The 22,996-nt window shown below is 56.7% G+C and overlaps 1 protein-coding gene across 6 annotated transcripts in view; it reads right to left on the bottom strand.

The window, feature by feature from the left end:
* Positions 1 to 4,835: 4,835 nt before the first annotated feature.
* The window catches only part of AFAP1 (actin filament associated protein 1), a 130,237-nt gene continuing 112,076 nt past the window's right edge, over positions 4,836 to 22,996 (bottom strand). For 5 of the 6 annotated variants that reach the window (XM_059380272.1, XM_059380280.1, XM_059380288.1 and 2 more), the window contains 7 exons: positions 22,598 to 22,715; positions 18,776 to 19,030; positions 16,367 to 16,481; positions 13,202 to 13,366; positions 11,419 to 11,609; positions 9,347 to 9,508; positions 4,836 to 8,125 (listed from right to left, as the gene is read on the bottom strand). In XM_059380272.1, the coding sequence (XP_059236255.1) occupies positions 8,099 to 8,125; positions 9,347 to 9,508; positions 11,419 to 11,609; positions 13,202 to 13,366; positions 16,367 to 16,481; positions 18,776 to 19,030; positions 22,598 to 22,715 (1,033 nt within the window). In that variant the 3' untranslated portion in view covers positions 4,836 to 8,098. The remainder of the gene's footprint in view (positions 8,126 to 9,346; positions 9,509 to 11,418; positions 11,610 to 13,201; positions 13,367 to 16,366; positions 16,482 to 18,775; positions 19,031 to 22,597; positions 22,716 to 22,996) is intronic. The other variant, XM_059380301.1, reaches the window with a different exon arrangement.

The raw sequence follows: 22,996 nt of genomic DNA, 5'->3' as shown, positions 1-22,996 counted from the left end.
AGCCGCCCCATCATTACCCATCAGGCCTGGAGTATGCTTGCTTTGTGGGGGCGGAGCTGTGACTTCAGGGGTGGTCCCCTATTCCAGTCCTGGGGATGCTACAATCCGTGCTGCATACCCCTGTGGGCTCAACCACCATGACCACAGCTGAAACTGGCTTCCCACAAAATGCACCAGGCCGACGGGTCTCTGGAGGGTGCCAGCTGCCATCCAGACTCTACAGCCTGGGGTCCCACATCCCATAGAATTCGGGGACCCAAGCTCTGTGCTGACAGCCGTATTCTCAGCTCCCACCTACGAAAAGCAGCCACCACACAAGTTTCCAGAATGTTCCCTGCACCAGCAACCCTGTTCTGTGTCACCAGTGAAGGAAGTGTCTGCTGGACACTGTGGGTTCAAGGTGATGGGGGATGGGGAGTCATCCACCTAAGTCCTGGCCTCGGGTTTCCTCATGGAACGTGGTTCCATGGTCCTGGCACGCTGCAACCAGAGGGCGGCATCATTCCTCACAGCTCCCATGGTCTCTGGTTGCACATGTCTTAGTGGGGTTACTGCTTCACATCCACCCCGATACCCGGTGGCTGCAGCGAGGTGAGGGTTCTGACTGCTTCTTCCTCGTGTGTCTGCATCCGCCTCCACCCCCACAGTGGGCATTCAACAAATGGAGAAATGAATGAAGGATTAGTTGAGTGAAAAGAGTGTCTATCTTGCAGAAAAGACACCCCACATTGAGGGGGGTTTGTGCTCCATTGACGTCCTGGGAAGGCTGCTGGAGAGCACATGGACCAGCGGCTTGCCCTTGGTGTGCACGAGGCAGACAGTCGGGCCACTGTGGAAAAACATGGGCTCAGCGCCTGGCGTGCAGCAAAGCCGGGGCCAGTGTGGTGGTCTTGGTCACCGCTGGCCTGCTGTTGTCACACTGGTGCTTTGGGACTGCTTCTCAAGGCAGCCTGGGGCTCCCAGCGTCAAGAAACATGGAACGTGTTTAAAAACAAGAGCAGAAAGTCTCAAGGGCATTGGACATCACCTCCCCTCTTCCTGGAGGATGCATCCACAGGGAGGGGACAGGAAGGCGCATGCATATTGTGTGTGGCAGCAGCACGGGGGGGGGGGGGGGGGGGTTGGCAGGAGGAAGCAGGCAGGGCACCCACCTGGGTGGCACCCTGAGACCTAGGGATCCCCAAATTGTTCTGGGGATGCAGATTCTTCATCAATGAGAAAGGGAAGGGACAAATGGGAGGCGCAGCCGTCGGTAGGGACATTTCCTCATCTTATGGCCGCTTGTGGAGTGCTCTGGGACGGAACAGGAAGGGGAGGGGAGCTGGAGGGGAGTGGTCTGGAGGAGGGGCCCAGGGGCCCCCCAGTGGGGGTAGGAGGGACACTGTAGAGCACCTGCCAGGGGCCTAGCATGCCTGCAATTTCCAGGCCTCACCCACTGACTTCTGAGAGCAGGCCAGCCAGTGGGGGCTCCCCACCTACTCCGTGGGGGTCAGAAGTCAGAAAACGCTCCAGTATGCCAACCAGAGACTCTGGGGTCCCTGCCGATCCCCTAGGACTGGGATGTCTTAAAATGTAGGCTTTGTTGTGACTAGGAATGGAAAGGCTTCAGATCAGAGGAGGGCTGCCACAGATGAGCTAAGCCTGTTGTACTCAGTTCTCAAGAGGACGGCCATGCCATGCCACATGTGGGCCATGTGGAGGAGGGGTCAGTGATGGAAGAGTGTGAACCGAAGCCTCTGTTGCAGGTTCACGGGAAGGAGCAGGTGGGCAGGGCAAACAGGCTGAGGACTGGCTAGTGGGAAGAATTTCAGGGGGCTCCGGGCCCAAGGGGCTGATCCAGCGTGTCTGGCACCTGGCCCTGCAGGAACTAGGGAAGGTGGCCCAGAGTGTGGGGGCCCCCACTGGAGATGGTTGGGGGGTGGGTTCCAGAATAGTTGGTCTGCGTGCGCAGGCATGCTGGGGGGCAAGCCCTTCCCCATCTGTAGGAACCGGCTGCCCTGGAAGGGCAGTCTGTCCGTCTAGGGCTGGGGCTGGCCACCCCTGCAGAGAGCTCCGGGATAGGCCGGCCGGCCCCCTTGGGGGTCAGGACCAGCTGGCACTAGTCCCCCAGGTCGCAAGGTGGGTGTACCAGACCTGCTGCCCTGGGGATGGCCTCCCTCCTGTGCTCCCCACCCCACTTCTCCACTAACTGGTCCCTTTGTACGAAAAGATGGCCATTTTAGCAGCATCATGGAATTGACGAAGCCTCCATCCTAACATTTCCGGATCACACAGGTCAGCTAATGTTCTCCCTGCTTCCCAGTAAGGAAGCTCCTGATTTATTTACACTGTGGAGGCTTTGTGTCACCTGCCCCCAAAACCATAACATGTGTGATGAATGTCCCCAAGTCATCTCTGTGGTTTTGAAGACCCAAGACAGGAGTTCTGGCCTCTTCTAGCCAAGTCTGAAAAGAAGTAAGAGACACCTCCCTTTCCTTCAGCAGCACCCCAGGATGTGACCAGGGTGCGGGACCCAGGGAGGAGCATCAGTTAACACGGGCTTAACCCGCCCCCAGGAGGGGAAGACAGACTGCCCATGCTGAATAGCAGAAGCTGGGGCCTGGAAGACTTTGTCCCTGGTTTTGTACTTCCAAGTGCACGGGGTGCACTGAGAACCCCCTTCTTCTAAGACGGATGGAGAGGGCCCCCCTCCTACCTCCCACTGGAACTAAAAGGGGCCCTTCACCATCCGTGATGTGTCCAGGTCCATCCCACACCACAAGGAGACAGAATTTGTGTTATGGGGTCCCACGGGGCCATCTGGCCCTAGAGCCTGGAAGGTAGGTCTGGGGGTGGGGACACTCAGTCCCCCACAGATCCCTGGCCCTGGGATCAGACCTGGCCTTTTCCCCTCATTGACCAGGGTGTCCTGTAGACTCCGGTCCAACGGGCCCACACCTGTCTCTCTACCTGTGCAGCCCTTGCCAAGGGCCACTCCTCCGTGTGTTCTGCCTGATACAGTCCAGCCCAGTTCCTTGGGCCGGGCCAAGGAGAGCTCTGGGGGAAGAGCCAGCCACCTGGGGTGGGGGTGGGGGGGTGCTCCGTTGCCTTAGACTGGGTGTGTTCATCTGCAGGGGGCCTTTCTGTCTTTCTGGCCCTCCCTAACCCCCAACCCTGGCAAGTGTGGCCGCATGGCCCTGCCACAACCGTCATTGTGACTCATTCTGGGCCCAGCCAGCAAGGGTCTTCCCCAAACTAGAGATCAGGCTATCCCACCCACAGGGGGAGGCTTGGACCCTCCCATCTGACTCCAGCCGCTTGTCTAGACTCACCTTCCACCTCCCCCTGTCCCTGGCTGCCAGTGTCCCGGCCTCACCGGCCTCACGTGGCTGAGGGCTGCGTCCCTGGTCCTCCCCTCCCCTACCCCACCCCCTCCTGTTGCCCCCAAGGCAACATCTTTCCTTTGCCCAGCTCCCTCCTGAACTCCTGCTCAATCACCATGACCTAGCTCCAGGACCCCCCTCCTATACACCCCACCCACCCATCCAGAGGGCGGCTGCCTCTTCTCAGGGGTGGGAGGGGGGTGCACGGATGTCTGCACACAGACCTATGCCCCCAGGAGGCACTGAGTTGGCTGTTTGGGAGAAGGAGCTCCTAAGAGGCAGGGACCATCTGATTCACTCTGTCTCCTGCACCTGGCCCGGAGCCTGGCCCTCAGCGGGGACACAAAGGTTTCTACATTGAATATTCTGATCCGTGGACTAAAAACCACCGGAAAGCACAGTAGCTGAAGCTCTTCAGGGAAAGAACATCCTTGCTCATAAGAAACAAGACACAGCCCCCACCTTCACCCTCACCTGCTCCTTCTTACCTGTGCCCTCCCCCCCAGGTGTCCATCAACCCTATGCCTCCACCTGGCGGAGGGTGAGGCTGGCAGAAGCAAGACTCGGAGGCCAGCTGGAAGCATAAAGCTTTATTGATAACACACCAATGAGGCACGCCGGAGGGCGCCAGTCCGTGGGCTACACCCCTTCAAACAGTAGAAAAATCCGTTAGTAAAGCAGAAAATTCAGGGGAGGGGACTACAACATGGAGCAGACGGCCTGAAAACTGGTATTTCCGTTGGAAGTTTCCTTTGATAAAAGTCCTTGATGAATTAAATACGTTGAGAAACACAGTGAAAACATATTTACAATCCTTTGAAACGGGCACCGCCAACATATTTAATTAAAAAAAAAATCTTTGCTGTTTCTTGCTGGTTTCGTTCAAAGAGAATTTTAAATACGACTTTAGTTTTTTAAAAATACAGTAAGGAAATAATTACAATCTTCATATGAAAACATTTTACAACTTAGAGCCGTGGTCAGTGAATGCTAAATATCTAGGATTTAAAAGTTGGTGTTAGAACTTAAAGTCACTATTTTCTTTCTCATTAGAAAATCAAATAGAAAGATTATCTTATTAAAAACACCTTTGGTCCCTAAGAATCGCGATCTGATGATCCCATGTTGGAAACGCCTTCCCTGGCCAAAACCAGGGACACCCAGTGATACTTGCCAGTGGCGGGAGGGAGGCAGCCGGCGCTGTCCCTTCCCTGTTCCCAGCACTGATCCCAGCACTGCTCCAGGTAGAGGGGCCAGATGAAGTTTGGGCGCCCCTGTAGCCCTGGCCTCGAGGGAGACGAGCTTCCTGCAGAGGGTGCTGGCGGGAGAGGCCGTGCCCGCCAAGGGACACAAGGTGAAGTTCACCTTCAGGTATTCACAGTGTGGACCCAGCCCGTTGTGGGGATGGTGAAGAGCCAGCAGTGACAACAGGAACAAAATAAGGAATCACTCTCTTTAACATGACACCACAGATTTGAAAAATTTCCCGTTAAAAATTTATTTTAAGAAAAAGACAAAATGAGGAAGGCAACAGTTTAACATCTGAGAAAGCCCGGTGGGCGGGGGTGGGGGGTGGGGTGGTGGAGATGACAGCCTTCCCCTGGGAGAGGCCGCCTTGAAGGGGCCCGTGGGCTGGCTGCAGGGGTCTTTTCTGGCACCAGAGGCCCCACTCTGGGCACCCACCTCTCTGGCCACCCTCCGGAGGTCCCGTCGCACAGCTGGGCCAGAGAACCCAGGGCACCCACCGCCTGCTATGAGGCTGCGTCCCTCTGCAGTCCCCAGACTCACGCCTGTCCCCGTGCAAACCTGTACGTGCGTTCACAGTTGTTGCCGCTGTGAAAATGGGGGTGGGTCTCCTTTCTGGGTGCGGCCCTCGGGGCTGAAAGCACACACTGACTTTGCAGAAGGTGGCATATCTCCAACCTGCGTGGCTTGGGGTTTCTGGATCTCAGACAGTTGAAGGGAACGAGAATGATGGCGAGGTTTGGCAACATGGAGGTACGCGAACGGGTGACAGGGCAGCTTTATCCCACGGCCATGCACGGTCACCCAGAGAAGACTCCAGAAAGATCCACACCCATCTGGACCCTTCCCCAGACCCGCACAGGGTACCAGGCAGTGGAGCCATCCGGAAGCCCGGTGAGGGCGGGGTTACCTGCTCTGACTCCCACAGAGGGAACTGCCCCTTCCCCCACTGACTCCAAAGAGGGGAAAAGTGACCGTTCCCACCCATCCTACGCCACAGGTCACACCGTGCGCCCACAACCACCGTTTTGTTTCTGTGCAAAAGGTCAGTGAGTTATAAACACACAAAACTGGAGGGGATTTAAAGGCTGAAGACACCTGACCAAAACAGAGCCGGGGGCCGAGCCCCAAGGCTGACGGTGGGGCTGCGGGGGGTGGGGACAGGGAGCTGCTGTGATCCCCAGAGGTGGCCCCATGGGCACAGCTGCCACGCTTCTCCACTTTGGGTCAGGATCCTGTCACGGTCTGGGCAGCACTCGGTGAACAGGCGACACCTCGAAGGGAACAGGACTTCTCCCGGAGGGGCAAGCCTCCCGTGGCCAGCCTGCTCTGTGCCTCATCTGGTGGCCGCCGGCCAGGGACTCAGGGAGGGCCCTAACATGACCTCACCGCCCAAATCCTGACAAGACGTCTCATGTGTGTCTAATATGTACAGATATAAATTAAAAACTCTATTTATTGAACATATACAAATAAATAACTTATTTGGAAGCAAATCCCTTTGCCTAACTTTCTGATCAAACCTAAAGACACCGGGGGAACACACAACACAGCAGGAGCCCGCGGGGGCGGCCGCAGCCTTGGCCTCTGTGTGACCCGCTGCCAATGGCTCCAGGGAACCAGCAGGATCCGTCTAAGCTTGCCGTCCTCTTTACAGGGCTGATGGTGAGGAAAGGGAGTGTGAAACCTGGGTTCTGCAGACACGGAATGCACACGCCGGAGTGAGCCCAGGGTCCACATCCCGGCTCCCACTTCGACGGGCTGTGTCCTCAGGCAAACCCAGGGGATGGGGTCCCTATGCTGCCTAGGGTCTCCCTGGCAGGGGCAGGGGCAGCTCACGCTTTTTCCTCCTGACGGTTGGAACCTGTCAGCGGCTTGGACTGAGTTGGCTGACAAGAGGGAGGCCCAAGAGCCTTACTTTGAGAAACCTTCTTTGACTGGAAGGCAGCAAAAGTCTACGGGGGATAAAACCTTTTCGTTTTACAGAAAATCAGCTTTGTAGAGTGCAGGGCGGCCCAGCTTCCCATGCAGACAAATAGGACAGGGTTCCTCCCAACAGCGCTGGGAAGATGGACCCGGAGGCTTTGGGGGGCATCCTCCCTCGATTTCTTGGGGGTGCTCAGGCAGGAGGGGGCCCGCATCTCCTCTGGGCTCCACAGCAGCCCCCGCTCCCTGTTGGAAACTGTCTCCTGCCCAGGAGGCCGCTCACTTGCTCTCCAGCCAGAATCTCACGGGGCCATGAGGGCCCTGTGCTCGCCTGACTCCATGCAGAAGGAAGGTCTGCGTGAGTGTGGCCAAGCCCTGGAGGGACTCTGGAGGTGTGCCGGGGGTGTAGGGGAAAACATGGAGACCGTTTCTTGCCTTCTATCCCTAAGGTTGGTATGGATGCGAGGCTTGCTCTCAGCAGAAAGCGCCCATGTGTGCCCATGAATCCATCTGTAGAGGGACCCCAGCGTGACTGACTCTGCCCGTCCCTGGAACTGAGGATCCCTGAGAGGGTCTCTCTGGAGGCCCAGCAGAGTTGGGTGGGTCTCAGGCTACATGGGTACAGAGGCCTGGCCTCGGCCCTCAGGCCTGGGAGCCACCCAGGGGCATCCGCGCTCTGGGCCTGGGTTTGCAGGCGGTGGGGGATGGGCAGGGGCCGGGGGAGGGACTGGAAGCTGTCGTTCTACTCGAGATGCCACGGTTCTATGGCCCAGTGACTTCCAGAACCTGCTTCCCTCTTGGGGGAATGAAGTTCCACCACCATCTGGGGAGGCTGCTCGGGGTTCTGCGGGTTGCCTGTAGGCTCTGAGGGGCACATGGGGTTAGGGACACTGGGGACGGAGGGTGGGGACACACATCAGTGAAACAGCAGAGACGCTCTGCCGCCTTTCGAAAGCAGTACAAATAATTCATAAAATAGGCTACAGAACCTCTGAAAATCCCTTAGAGCTAAGTGCAACACACGATAAAAAGAGACATTTTTAAAAAGTTTAAAAAGAATGGCAGCTTTTCGCATTGTGGCGACAAAAGCATTTGTCCAGAGAAGAGACAGTTAAAAGATAACAGACGCTTCACAGCATGGGTTTCCCACGCACCCGCCTCAAGTGACGTGGGGGACGGGACTGGCACATGGGGAGGGGACGCCGAGACACAAGGAGGATGCACTGCTCCCCCGCGAGGGGCCTCCGCGGAGCCGCCTGCAGTCCGAGTGCGGGGGACACGGGGCGAGCACTCGCTGAGCTCGGTAAAAAGACGCAGCTTCCCATCGGCCCCGGGACTCCTCTACCTCCCTTTCTGCTCTTCAACAGAGAGAGGTGGGGACCCCGGTGTCACAGGTGAATTTCTTTACAGAGACAAGTACAGTAGGAGAGGACGCGCAGGCGGGTCTGGGAGCTGGCGGCGTGGGGGCTCGGCCACTGGCCCTGGCGTCCGGAGCGGTGGCCACGCAGGCGGGGCTTCCTGCAGCGGCGGGACAGCACCTGCGAGCGAGGCATCCCGCCGTCCTTCTACGTCCCGTTCTTCAGCTCCCATTCCTGGTGTGGCGAGAGGAAGGGTACGGGTCAAAGCGGCAAGGCGCCAAGCTCCACCCCTGACCCCGGCTTCAAGTCCCTTGTCACTGTTCTCGGGAGTCCCTCTCTGAAGCTGTGTGCATGGTTGCTGGCTCCATGAGCAGGGACGCCTTGGTCCCTCCAGGTGTGTCGCCGGCTTCAGCGTCGCTGCGCACTGACCCACTGAGACCCCACGTTTATCCTGGGGAAGTGGCAGGAGCTGCAGTCCCCAAGCCGGTGACTGCTGAGTGCCTGCGGGACTCATGGCTTATGCACGGGCTGCAGCAGTGCCCTCGCAGGTCTGACCCGACAGTCAAGAGACTACATAAACCAGACCGTTTCCTGCACTTGTCATCTGCAAATGGTCAGGGGGATGGCCCCGGACAGCTCCCTCCTGAGACCCCTGCCCCCAGAGCTCCCCCCGCCCTCCCCCCGCACCTACAGGTACAGGCATGGACCCAGAATACTCCACGCCTGCTGAGAAAGGGAACAGAAACCTGCGGTAGCTTTTCCTTCCCTAGACTTGGTGGTACCCATAGCTTTGGACACTTGCTGGGGAGGACACGAGGTTGTAGACACGTCTGCAGCCATGGCCGCCAAGGCCATCCTGAGAGCACGCCCCGGGGGTACCACCCGCGTTCCTCCATGCCACAGGCCACCTCTGTGAAAGCCGTGGACTTCTAGCCAGTTTGGCCCAGGTCCTGACGTGGCCCTGGGACCAACGCCACGATAGCAATGCAGCCACGATAGCAATGCAGCCACGATAGCAATGCAAGGCCTGGAGGCCACGGAGGGAGGCTGCCTGCCTTCACACCCATCAGAGCAAATTCAATTACTCCGCTGAACTAATGTAATTCTTCCAGGCATGGTTTTTCTGAATGACATACTTGTAGTGACCACCGTCAAGAACTGTTTGCTTTAATAACCTACAAATGGTCTTTAAGTTTTCTGAGGGCTCTAAGTTCAGCATCCAAGCTTCTCAGGGCCGGTTCCATGTGGGGACTGGAGACCACAGTAGTCCCGGGGTGGGGCTCATTGTATGCCCCCAACATGAGGTTCTGGACTTTTCACTTTTGAAAAGGAGGCCCCCTGTGGGGACTCAGGAGACAGTGAGGACAGGGTGTCTCCCCCACCCCACCCACATCCCTCCCAGAGTGGCAGGCACCCCTCATGGCAGGTGTCCCCCCTGCAGGAGGACGAGCTCACCTTTGCCTTCCGCAACACATGTCCCCGGCAGGGGGAGCTGCCTGCCGGCTGGCTCTTCCTCAACACGGCCGCACTGTTCACCGGCATGGGGCCCTCAGCGTCGCTGGTCTCACAGCTGGACATGGGCGAGCTCTCCAGAGTGCGATGCCTAAAAACTGGAGACTGTCCATGCAGACAGAAGACCCCACATGAGGCATGGTCAACAGGCCTGCTGTATGTCCCAGCGCTCAGGAAAGCACGCTGGCAGCGAGTGGGGTCTGCCTGGAGGAGCCCCCAGACCACACTCCCCCCGCCTCTGTCACTGCTATGCAGCATATGATCCAAGAGGAAGCTGCCAGGCACTCCCGGTCTGGGTGGGGAGGCACAGACAGACTCATCCTGAGCCTTTGGAAGGACAAGTTGGCTATTTGGGCCAAAAGAGAAGACCCGACAAGTAGGGCCAAGATGGGGACCCCTGGGGGACAATACGGAGCACCACTGGAAAGAGGGGACCCCTGATGGGTGATGGGGGTCGCCCTAGAGAGAGGGGACTCCTGGGGGGGGTGTAGGGTCACGCATCAAGAAAGTAGCCAGCGTGGAGAGATACCTGGAATTTGGAGGCAGGGGTGAGGTGGGGGATTTGTAGTTTGGAGGCAACCTAAAGGGAAAGCAGGTTCAATGAGTGGTGGAGAGAGCAGGTGAACAGGACATCGTGGGAACAGACTTCTGTTTCCAAAAGTGTAATTTGGAAGGGGAGGGGCAAAAGACAGGAGGGGAGCTGCAGGGGGATGGGGTGGGGCCAGAGCCCAGAGAATGGGTAAGGGCTCTGACGGAAGGGAGTGGGGAGGAGAGCCTGGGACGCGGCAGAAGAGACCCCAAGGGGGGGTAGGCGGCCACCCCTACCGGCAGCCAGGGTCCATGGGGTCCACAAGCCTGTGTGCCTCCAGCAGGACGCCCCCTCCAGTTACAGCTGCCTTCACTGTGCCCCGTCCTGTTCAAGCAGGACGCTGAGACGCTGCCAGGGAGGGTGGTGCTCGCCCGTGCATGCCGGCTCCCAGGACACCCACCCTCCCTGCACCTTGATCTCCCAGTGGGACTCCTCCCTTGCCAGAACATAGGCTCCACGGCAGCCCCTGTGCTTGGGACAATGGTCAGCACCCCACAGGTGCACGGCCTGCGTATGTCTTCCTAATTCATTGAATGAAGGAATGAGCTAACCACCACATGATGAGCCCACACCGTCCGGCCAGGTGCTGTGCCCTGAGCTGTCCCAGATGCAGCCGTGCCATCCCCATTTTGCAGATGATCAAGTGAGGCCTCGAGAAGGGAGGTGACCCCAAGCCCTCTGAGCCCTGGCAGGTCCTAGTGCCTGGTTCTTGTTGCTAGAACCCGCTCTGCCAGGCGAGGGCCAACTCTATAACACTGAGGGGTGGCCAGTGGAGAGGGAGGAGGGGCTGGAGTTTCAGAGAGGGACAGGCTTAAGGCGGTGGTGGGATTTCAGGAAGGCGGGGACGGAGAGCTGGGGCCCCTGGAGACAGAGCCTGCGTCCAGGGCTGCCCAGCTGGCCTTGAGTAATCAAGCGGCTTCACATCACTACTCTGGGCCTCCACTTCCTGGTTTGTAAGATAGAAGCGGTGACCCGTGACTCCCCAGGCCCCAGGGACCCAATGGCACTGTCACGAGAAAAGGACAGCAGTAAATTCTCAGTGACTGTTGTTCCAACAAAAGTGAAGGGTAAGTCCCTGAAGGGGATCATGCGTATTGGAAAGTGAGTTCCATTCGTCCTGTGAGATTGGGGGGGGGGGGGGCATGTTTCCCGGCACCAGGCAGGACTCCCAAGCCGAGAGACATGCCTCAATCCACCCAGCTACATGGGATTAACGCCTTCAGCTGATGCACTGGAATCGAATTAGGACATGGTTCCAAAGAGATCAGAGGCCGTGCCTTTGATCAGCGGTCTGGAGGAGGGAGGGGAAGAGGGCTTGAGTGCCCACCGTCCTCCCGCGGAGAGCAGCACTGGGCACACGGCCTGGAACACGTACGTCTAAGGCCGACCCGCAGCGGTGCATCCACTGGGCGGGCACAAACCTTACCTGCGGGCTCGACGTCCCCGACCTGGGCTCGATAGCCAGCCCCAGGGTGACCCCGCCGGCCAGGGCCTTCTTCAGGCTCTCCGTGACCTCCGTGAGCTCCAGCTCCAGGTTGACCCGCTCGGCCTCCTTCTGCTTACACTCCTCCTCCAGCCGCCTCAGCTTGTCCTCCAAAACCACCTGGGTCTTCCTGCCTGAAACCCCACAGATGCACAGTTGCTGCAGCCACTGGCGGCGGGGGGGCGGGGGGCTCCATGGACGGAGGTCACAGGTAACCCCGCACAGGACCCCGTGGAACTCTCCGGCTCGAGTGGCCCTGACCTGGGCCCCTTCTACAAAACTCAAGTCCAGCTGTGCTTTCAAAGAGCCGAGGCCCTTCCTGACCACTCCGCTCTCCCGCAGCTGGGAGTCCCGATCTGGAAGCCGGAGCCCTCGAGTCTCAGAGAACCCAGACAGAACTCTAGGCCCGAGCCACAGTGTGCTCACCTGAACACACGGGCTCCAACAGACGGCCTGCAGGGGCGCCGCGGACTTGGAAAGTCTGGCTATTTTCCCATTCTGCTGGTTCCGCCCGTTCTTCCCGAGTCCTCTCTCTTGCCCGTGGGGGCGACTACAATAAAGCTTTGCCCCTCGAGGCTCCACACGCACTCACTGAATTGCTTTTGCTGAAATGTGTGTCAGTGTCAGTGACACACAGAGGCAGGTCACGTATCCACTGCATGTGCAGGATAATGGGTGCCCAGAGGGTCCCCTGACTTCTGTGCGCAGCCCCGGCCTCTAATGCTCACGGCACGGGAGCTGGTCTAACCTCTCTGCATCTTCACTATCCTGCAGACTTGGGACAGCAGAAGCAAGAAATCCTCCTGTCTTGTTGGCCTGGAAGCTCCTCCCAGGGTCTCTGACTTGGCGTTCGGTCCCCCGACAGGTGGCCGGATGTCACATCCCCTGTTCCTCCTAGGCGTTATCGCCCACCTGCTCAGCCTGTACCCGACCTCCCAGACTCGAAACTCCAAAAGCACTTCCTGTCATAAGGGTCACTGACGCACAAAGTCCGGAAGTGCCGACAGACTGTTCAGGCGCAGGTGCACCAATGTCTCCTTCCCGATCCCCTGCACCCCTCCAAGGCCTGCCTTACTCAAGCCTGAAGAGTGGGTCTTGCCCAGGATAAGAGCCAGTCTTGAGCTGAGGTGACTACGTTAAACAGGTCCATCCCCAGAACCGGGAACCTCATTCCCAGCTCCTGCTGGAGACGCACGTCTGGTCCTGACTCAGCTCTCTGTCAGCTGCCGTCGCTCTGACTTGCCCTTTGAGAGTGTCTCTGCTAACCCGGCCTATCGTCCTGCTCCCTTCCAAGAATTCAGACACACTGTTCCTTCTCGGGCATGGTTGGCCCCGTCTGTCCCTAGAGACCTCTTACTGGGTTCCTGAATCTTACCCGTCCCTGTGGACTGTCCTCTTGCCAACAACCACTCCCCACCCCACCACCAGCTGCTTCATCAGACACATGACATGAAACTCCTGAGCATCTCTGTGGCCAGCACCCGAGGCTGCGACAGCCCCCAGAACCACCGGCCTCCTCCAGCCTGTCCCAAGGTCCCTTTCCCCCCAACCCCATCGCCGTAGCACTGGCCCCAGGCTTCCCCATGAGGGTTCCCAATGACAGGCAGCACCGCACGGGGAGGTGCGGTCTTCCTAAGGTGAGAGCCCGTGGGCAGAATGGGAGGAAGAGGAGGCGCTACCCAGGGAGGTGCCCAGGCCGCCCGGAACCGTGACCCTCGCCCCGTACCAGCGTTCACTTCGATGGCGGCCCGCAGGTCCCGCCTCTCTTTCCGGAGCTGGGCCAGCCGGTTCCGCAGGGTCTCCTTCCGCTTCAGCAGCTCCTCCTCTTTGCTCTGCAACCGCTTGGCATCGGCTTCGACCCGATTCTTGCCATATTTGTACTGGTCAGCATCTTAGGGGGAGAAAAGGCAGCAGAAGAAAACTAGGTTTAACCACCTAACAGGGTGGATCATAAAGCCTGTTTAAAATCGGCCAATGCAGGAAAGAAACTCTCATCTAGTTCTATCGCTAGTTCGGTAAGAGAAAGAACGGGGCCAGTTTGGATGGAGCAGAACGGTGAGTAGTTCCCATTTCCCGGCGCAGGCAAGAATGGGAGGAGGCGTAAGGCTGGGATGAGCACCCGCCATCAGCATCGAGGGTCACCTCTTGGGTTTGCGTACTTCTGCTATTTTCCAGAATGTTTCCATAAGACGGCCACCCCTGAGCCCAGCGCCCGCTGTCTGGCTCTGGTCGACCGGATGGCAGCTCTGTCCCCGGAGCCGCGGTTGGTGCCTGGCCTGGAGCGAGCACGCGGGGACCTGCTGAGTGAGCGAGCGAGGAACGGAGAGCTGGGGAGTCCACGCAGAGCAGCGTCTGGGACTGACCGGCTGGGTTAGAGCCCCGCAGCAAGGCCCCTCACCTCTCCGTGCCTCAGTTCCCCCATCTGTGAAGTGGCCACTCTCAGGGCCATTTTGAGGATCCACTTAATATTTACAAAGCACTTGGGACAAGCACAGGATGCCAGGGCTCACTAATAGAAGGAGTGATGGAGCGCCTGGGTGGCTCAGTGGGTTGAGCCTCTGCCTTTGGCTCAAGTCATGATCCTAGGGTCCTGGGATTGAGCCCCAAGTCGGGCTCTCTGCTCAGCAGGGAGCCTGCTTCCCCCCACCTCTCTGCCTGCCTTTCTGACTACTTGTGATCTCTGTCAGATAAATAAATAAAATCTTAAAAAAAAAAATAAATAAAAGGAGTGAGTGGAGAAGGAGGAAGAAACCAGTCTTCGGGAAACCCCTCCGAGAGTTGGCCAGTGTCACCCTAGTACTTAATGTCACCTTAAAATCCCCACCCCAACCTCTTCTCCTCTAATCACACTGGCCTTTGATAAGTATTAAGCTAGAAGGACCCTCTCTGGAAAAAGCCTGTGAGGAGAGGACGATGTCACAGGTGTGATTTAGGGTCACTGATTTCTGCCCTTCTGCTTGCCTCCCACACCCGATTTCCCCCCCGGGGGGCCTCTTGTGTGTCACTCCCTGCAGGCTTCACACCCCACAGCACACCCCACCACAATGTTGTCGTTGGCTTGCGTGTCTGCAGCCCCACGGGACATGCAGCGACTTCTGGGCAGGGGCGTGGGGTGAGAGTCCCCAGTGGAGGCAGGGGCCAGGGAGGTGGCCATAGCCCTGGGCCACAGTGTAACTCCCAGAGCCTCAGCGCTAAAGCAGGAGTGGAGTGTAACCAGCCACATCTTTGTTCCCCATGCTGGAGAGCCTGTCTGGTCTACCGGGCAACTGGCTGAATTCAGCAAAAACACAGAACGCAGTTATTTTTCTCTTTTGTCACCATTAGATGTCACCAAAATTAATAAAGAGTCCCTACAGAAGGTATCCTAAAATAAAGGGATAAATCACCTAGGAAATGCAATGAGCACAGGCACGGGGAGGAGAGTTGTTGAGAGGAGATCCCATGAGGGTCGGGTTCCACGTGGCAGAATTTCGGGGACCAGCTACCCCCTCCCCAAGTGCACAGCACGGCAATTTTAAATGACTATAGAGAGACCCAACTGCATCAGGGAAACAAGACTGGCCAGAAAGAGAAGGTCAAAATAAGCACAATAGAACTGGCTCCTGAGCTGTGTGCTTGAAATGCAGGTGTGAAAACGGGGGAAGTGTAGACAGGCGGATGCACAGGCTACACGCTCCCTCAGGGTGCACGTCCGAGGCTCGTCCGCATACGTGGCCAAGGAAGAGGCCGGCCTCCCCATCCCCGTGTGCTCTCAAATTCTGAACGCCCACCACGGGGCCAGAGGGTCCGGAAGTCAGGGAGGGGTGCCTGGCTGCAGCCAGGCGGCCTCGTCTTCACGGACATGGACACTGGTCTCCGGGCCACGCGGAGCCAGATTCTGAGAGTGTAGGCACTCTTACTCCCCAAGTGATCCTCTCAAACCCATCATTGGCGTCTGACTCCCATCCTCCCTGCAAGCCTCTTAGGGGCTCAAGACCCTCGTGACAGCCTGCAGCTCGGCCTCTCCTGCGAGCCCCAAGCAGCTCGATGCCCATGGCCCGGCTGGCCGTATGGCCCCGGTGGCAACGATGCCTCATGCAGGTAAGCGCTCCCGGCTGGCCAAAGGGCCGGGCGCCTACTGCCCAGGGCTGAAGCAAACCCACAGTGTTGTCACTACCACAGATCCTTCTGCTGCAAGGGAGCCGAGTCCCTCACTTGTATCTGCTGCTTCTTGGCTCAGCCCTCGCCTCCCTCCCTTTGGATGCCTGCTCGTCCCTCTGGTTCTGTCACCTGCCAGCTGTGAGGTGCAGTGGGAACCCCTTTGGTCTCTCAGAGAGGATTCTGCCTCACAGGGTGGGGCAGGGGATGGCACCTACCTGAGGACGAGGCTGGGAGAAGGAAGGGAGACCACAAGTTGCAGTGGGAACGTGCGTCCCCTAGTGATCCTTACAGGGTTGTGGTGCCTGGAGGCCCATGCGGCACCTCGATTCCTTCAGTCCCAGAAACCATGGCGGCCACTGGTCTACGCCTCCCACACAGGGACCTAAGCTTAGAGTGTCTACATGGCTTGACCAAAGTCACTATGTCACTCGTAGATCAGGCGCCCATGCCGGGGTCTCCTGACCTGAAGCCCCAGGCCCCTTGCACCTACAACCACCTCCTCCTGAAACACGTGAAACCCCTTCTGCACTTAACCAACAGCTTTTCACAATGGTCATAAGAGTTGGGTGAAAAACGGCACTGTCCTGCAATCCGGCAAGGAGGGAGAGTGATGGTGAAGACAGTCCCGTCTCCAGCTGACCCCCACACCTGGCGTCTCTACCCACACAGGTGAGGAGGAAAGATGGCTCTTATGGCCCCACCTCCGCAAACCACACCTGAAACTTGCCCCGAAGCTGAACCTTGAACTTACTTGAAGATGTTCGCTTCACACCGGCTACGGAGTCCACCTTTTTTTGCTGGTTGCTCGGGATCTTCCCTTTTCCCATAACCCCATTGGAGGCCACTGGGGGCTTTTTACCCTTCAACTGTTGAAATAGACAGTAAGAAAATTTAAAAACAAACCATAAAACAAAAACAAAAAACAACTTTTCTTCTTTTTCAGTAAGTTGTCTCAGTCCCTGAATCTTGCATTTAACCCACCACACACAGGAAACACAAGGGGAGTAAAAAAAACCCATCTGGCTTCCAGGCACTGAGCTGCCGTGGTTTTCCTGTGCTGGCTGAGCGGGTCTGGAACTGAGGTCCAAGGCCGGTGAGGGACTTGGACTTGCCCAGTTGGGATGCAATAAAAGCCATATAGATTTCTATTGGGATCATGAATGCTCATCAAGAAACTGGACCAGGCAATTGGGTATCCAAGAGCATTTGGTTGTGATTAGTGAAAGTTTGGGTTTCTAAACACGAACGGTTTTTCTTTCCAGGAGATGCTCTTTAGGCGAACGGCTTGGCTGAGCTCCAGATTTCGGCCTGAGTGGCTATGCAGTCGGCTGATGTCCCCACGGGACAAAAAACTACCTTCTGCTTCACTGATGGGTCAGAAGGTAGAGGCAAGGGGACAACATGGGACCAGTATGAACAGGGTCTGAAGTAGCCACAGGTTCTTAAGACCCAAGCAATGGCACCTTCACCCTTTTGCTACAGGCCGACAAATGCCATGGGTCCCCCAGCAGTGTCATCGATCTGGCTTGGTGGCAGGTGCTGATGGGAGCTGCTGCCGTGGGTGGGACTCACTTTGGGGAGAATGCCCTCCCTTCAGATTCTGGCTCTAGGATTTGGGACACACTGGAGCAAGTCGTTAAAGTTTTCTGAGCTTCCATTTGCTCATTTAAATAAATAAATAAATAAATAAAGATACTGAATCCTGTCCACGGCGTTCCTGAAAATGGGCAGAGGACACACCAGACAAGGGCACAACCTGTGGCACACTGGGGGTGCTTGGTAATTGGAAGGTGTCTCCGTTAACCAACAGGTGCCCTATGAGAACGACCAAAGCTGCACAGGAAAATGAAAGGTGCTATAATTCCACTTACAAATGTGTTCCTACTGAAAATAGTAAAGATGAATAAAAACAACCCACACAGAAACAATGTATCAGACCATTCCAAACTAATCTGGGGACAATGCAAGCACGAGGTGTCATACTCCGTCCCACGATTTCTACCTAACAGAAACTGAATGCCAGCAAAAAAGCAAGTATGGGGATAGATGCGAGTTCAGTGAGTGAATCTTGGTTAAAAATCAGAAACAAATCCTAGGCTGTGATTGGATGGAGTCGACAGGCCGCGGGGAGCTGCTGTGAGCCAGCGAACCTGAGATGCTAGGACCCTACCAGGCACTTGGTGTTTCTGAAAATTACCCAAGAAATGGAAGGGAAAGAATGTGAATTAAACTGTGTCCCTAGAGGGGCCTGTAGGTTAAGCCTCTGTTTTTGGCTCAGGTTATGATCCCAGGGTCCTGGGATCGAGCTCCGCATCGGGCTCCCTACTCAGAGGGAAGCTCGTTTCTCCTTCTCCCTCTGCCTGCTGTGCTGCCTACTTGTGCTCTCTCTCTAGCTCTCTCAAATAAATAAATAAAATCTTCAAAAAAAAAGAATAAAGTGTGCCCATCTGCTTCATGTTTGCAGAGAATTCTCATGGCACCTGGACTCATGAGCAAAGCACACACCGTTCGTGGGCGGAAAGCGCGTGACCACACGCAATGAACATTTACACTGAGCCGTCGTTGTTTGCCGTAACTACGGGGTATGCCGCCAACGGCAGCGCGACACCAAGGTCATCACTGATCATTCAATCACAATCCAAAATTCTCATTACCATCGACTCGTTTTCAGGCGTCCCACTTTCAGACTCATTACAGAAGAACCCTGTTGTACCCTGAAAATCCTGCTTAACGTGGAAAGATCGGAAGCAATTACTACCTGGAGTCCAGCATTCCTCGTGTACCTGTGATGGAAATCTTTAAAAAAAAAAAGCCTGTGGTGCAAGAATCTTCTGGAATGTTTTAGTGTTCCTGTCCTTGTTTAAAATCTTTGGCTTTAGTCAACGTGCCGCACAAAACTCACAAGGGACTTTTCCGGGAACAGAAAGAGAGCCAGATTTAGACCACGAAATACCGGGCTTCTTCAGCCTCGAGCTAGTTTGGGGCGCTCCATCCGCCCCCAGGCAACCCCACGGGGATTGCATTTGCAAACTCCATTCTGGTGGAGACAAAAATCCCACCTGACCCTCGATGAGTCTCATCTGCTACGGACCGGTGACCACCCCCCACAGAGGACCGTGATTCAGACAATTCTAGAACAGGATGGAAGGAGATGCTGTACCTGAGTGCTGAGCCCGAGAGACGCCCTCCCCAGAGATGAGGGGTTAGTGGGAGGCAGACTGCAGGAGGGAGGGTATTTGTAATGGTTACAGGACAGTTTGTCGGGAGGCGGCCTAGAAGCCTTTCTGTCAGCAGGCGGGTAGCGCGCAAAGATTTTCGGAGACGGCAAGTTATCATACAGGACCGCGTTATCATAGAGCACCTCTTCTCCCAGGCCCCTGGCACCGGAAGCAGGAGGGCCGTCTTCGGGGTCCCACTGCAACACACAGCTTCATCATTAGTGCCCTCGGTCATGGAAAGCATGGCAGAGATTTTAGTACATTGAGATATTATTAGTACCCCCAGAACACATGCACGTACCACATAAAACAGGTCAGCAATGGAACATACCCCCAGAACACATGCACATACCCCATAAAACACGGTCACCGATGGAACGCGCACACACACACGCATACCCCCAGAACACATGCACGTACCCCGTAAAACACGGTCACCGATGGGACACACACACACACACACAGGCAGGCGGACAACGTTTCTGCTTCGAGGTTTCAGCCAAGGTTTCTTTTTCCCTTGAATCATTCCCAGGGTAACTGGCTTAGGAAATTTTTGTGTCATTCTGTTTTTTTAAGATAGCGGGGAAAAAAAGAACTGATTTGACATTTCTTTCTTCAAAGAGCCAGATTTTGGAAGTTCTAATCTGGAGAGCAGAAGCCATGGGACGTAAGGAGAGGCCTGCCAGACCGGGGTGGGAGGGGGGTAGGCGAAACCCAGAGGTCTGGCCACATCCAGAAAGCACCTTGTGATCCCAGTGAAGCACTTTCTTTTATAGTCGTGACTACGCCTGGATGTTGTTTGAAGTCCTTCACAATTGTTGACCCATGTGGTTCCCAGGGGACTCTCAAGAGGCAGGGGGAAACTGAGGCAGAGCCGGACTCCTACCCGCACAGGGAGCTGCCTCCCAGCTGCAGGCTCTCCCAGGGGAGAAAGGCCCCTCCTGACCCTCCCCATCTGTCAGGCAGGCCCCAGGGACTTGGGTGGAACAGGTGACTGTCACTGGGCCCCCGGTGGCCACACTCTTATGCCTCAAAGAAGCCCAGCGACCAAAACATAGTCTGTCAAAAGAAAGAAATGCAATCATCGTAGAAAAGAGGACCTTTCAGCATATAATGGATATAATGGCATCGTCTTAGCAGAAAACCTTTTTACAAAGGACTAAAATAGCTACAGGCCGCTTCAGAGCCTGGACATGAAAGCATAAATGAAAACCTAAACTTACAACTGCAGCCAGAGCCCTTTCCATTTTAAAGGTCTTTGTAAATTGCTTTGCATTTACCAAAAGGAGAGAGAAATATTAATTCCTATGTTGTGCTCATCTTACCCTATTTTTGTACCCCTCTGGCAGCGGCTCCTTCTGCTAGACTGTAATCACAGCCTTTTGTTACGGAAATAGGAACAGCCTGAAACCTCAAGGGAGGAGCACTCTGTCCCTTCGCAGCCACTTCGAGGGGTCTATTTTTGTGACGCGGGGACACTCCTACCATCTAAACACAGCGGCCCACGCGTGCAGCCCGGATGGGACGGCCCCATGAGGGTGACCGGCACACACTCGCTCGTTTCAAAGCTCATTTCAAAGCTCTAGGTGGACTATCCCCTGCCCACACATCAGAGTATCGGGCTACAGGGAGCGCTTCGAGAACAGACTCCATAGAGGTTTCAGGATTAAATCCTTTTGGAGACTTCGATCTGGGGCTGGTGTCATGGGGGCCCCCAGGGTGACAGAGATCAATGAAAGGTCAGGGTTCAGCTCAGAAAGTCCAGCAGGAAAGGACTGCCTTGTACTGGGGCCCGGTGTGGAGGAGCATACTTCAAGGAGAGGCCCGAGCTTCAGGACAGCTGTCACTAAAGCCAGCGAGCCGCCGACGCCGTGCACAAGACCTTGCGTTGTCCGCCGTCCTTGTGCAGAAGGAATGGCTCACAACTGCTGAATGCAGAGCCCTTGCACAACGGTGGCCCTTTCTCTCTGAGACAGAGGGCGCTGTGGGGACCCTAAAGCAAGCTCCTTCCTGGGGGCCGGCCTGAACCTGTGGGACCCACACAGAGGGGCAAGGGCTGGTGGGTGGGGTGGTGCTTGGGTGGGCTGGGGCTCTTCCAGGGGCTCAGCCCGCCCTGCAGCTTCCATGTTGAAGGGAAGGAAGGAGGGAGAAAACCCTTTCAGGGAACGAGGCCCAAAGGGGGCCCTGGGAAAGGCAGGACCGGAGGCAGGTTTGTGTTGCCGTCCAGCCGCGGAGGCTGAAGGCCCAAAGCGGCAGAGCATTCCGTGGGAATGGGTCTGGGGACTGGGCCCACAATGAGGGAGACACTGCTCAGGGGGGCTGTGGGCACCCAGAACTGTTGGGAGCCAGCACCACCGGGAGCCACCCTGGACGTGGCTTGTGTCCAGGAAGACGCACAGAGACTGCTCGAAATCCTGCTCTCACAGAGGTCACCATGCAGCCTCCCCTAAGGCAGGGCCGCTGTGGGCAGCAGGAGCACCTCAAACTCTGAAGATCCCGGGAGTGAGGGTGGAGGTGGGGATGGGGGTCAGGAGCGCACATTTTCTCACTGGGCCGGGGCTCACTCCCCACCCCAGCCCTGACCACCCTGGCCTCAGACAGAAAACCAGCTCAGGGACCTGTAGGCAGGATGGGGTTGCACAGTGGCTCTGCTCCTACCCCTCTCCCATGTCCCGGCGTGGCCCCTGATCTTCACATGAGCCTGCCAGGCCTGGCCCTCACTCTGTGCTACACCCCCACCCCCTCTTCAGCCCTGCTGGACCAGAAGGCCATTATCCCTGGTGCAGAGCCTGAGCACTGGGGGACGTGCAGAAAATCGGGAAGGAGGGAGAAAGGATGGGACATGGGACACAGGACACAGGACACACAGCACGTGGTAACTGGCTGGCCACCTCTGACCCAGAGCACAGAAACCTTCTTTTCAGTCTGTTTCTATCTCTGAGACCCAGGAGTCCTTGCCTGACCCCTGCACCTCCCTCAAGAAGACTATGGTCTCCCCATTCCTGCCTTGGGCAGGCGTGGATTTTATGACCATGGGAAACAGGGAGCCGATTGTGGACTGCCACCGAAGTATGGAGAATAGAATGGGTGAGGAAAACAACAAGAAAAAAATCTAACAGACTTTCCAAGCTTGAAAAAAACCAACAATCAACACATCCTGTGCAAACTTTCGAACTAGATCTTGACACAGATGTCCAGACTAAGCCCACCCAATCCTGGGGGACCAATGGCAGGCTCGTATCTTGAGTGCCCCTCCGGAGTGCTGCAGAGTGCCTACGGACTCCGCGGGCCTCATGCCTGGTGGACCAGGAGACGGCTCGGGGCCTGGTCCAGGGAGCATGCAGGGCGGCCTTGGCCGTGGCAATACTTCTTGTGATGGGTGTTCCCTGAGCTCTTTTCCAAGCACTGACTGCTGAGCGATAACCTGTACTGTACTCTCTTGTGATGTATCCAGGTTACAGACCCTAACGTGCTAGCCTTCACTTGGTATTCTCGCTGTGCAGAGACACTTAAGTGATGACGAGGACCGTGAATGACACTCAGGGTCCTGAGGTCTGGTTCCCTACTTGTGCAGATGCAGATGAACGGCTAGTCAAAAACCAGGAGAGTAGGGAGGGGAAACAGTTTTCATCCTTGCCCCAGAGCATGGCGGAAAGCCCTGTGGCTCCCGGCTGGAAGTCAGGGGTCCCCAGGCATAGGTGTACTCCCACTGCCCCACGTCTAATGCGCCAGAGCCCGGACTGTTGCCAGGAGGATGCACTCACCGAGCCGTTAATGCACGGGACGTCGTCGTAATGCAGGGCCGTGCCGCTGGGGTGCGCGTAGCCGTTGGCGGTGCTCCCCAGGTACGGGTTGGCAGAGATGCCGCGCCTGTTCATGAAACTGCAGGAGAGGAAGGGGGTTAGACCCTCCGCCAAGCAATCCAGAATCTTCCCTGAGTCCAGCTGGATGCTCAGGGCCGGGCCGGAGGTGGCAGGGGACAAAAACACCAGCACCCCTGGCAGACATGATGTGTCTAGTGAGAGTGCCGAGGACAGCGTCGAGAGCAGCCACCCTGCAGGACGGTGGCAAGGATGGTGGTAGAGCATGCTGGACACGAGACACCGTTTGGCATGGGATCTGCTCAGTACATGCCACGCATTCCGTGTCTGCAGGGTGCAACA

This window comes from Mustela nigripes, chromosome 1 (assembly GCF_022355385.1).
Source record: "Mustela nigripes isolate SB6536 chromosome 1, MUSNIG.SB6536, whole genome shotgun sequence".
NCBI lineage: Eukaryota > Metazoa > Chordata > Mammalia > Carnivora > Mustelidae > Mustela > Mustela nigripes.
The sequence above is the reverse complement of the archived record's forward strand: the minus strand, read 5'-3'. Positions and strand labels throughout refer to the sequence as shown.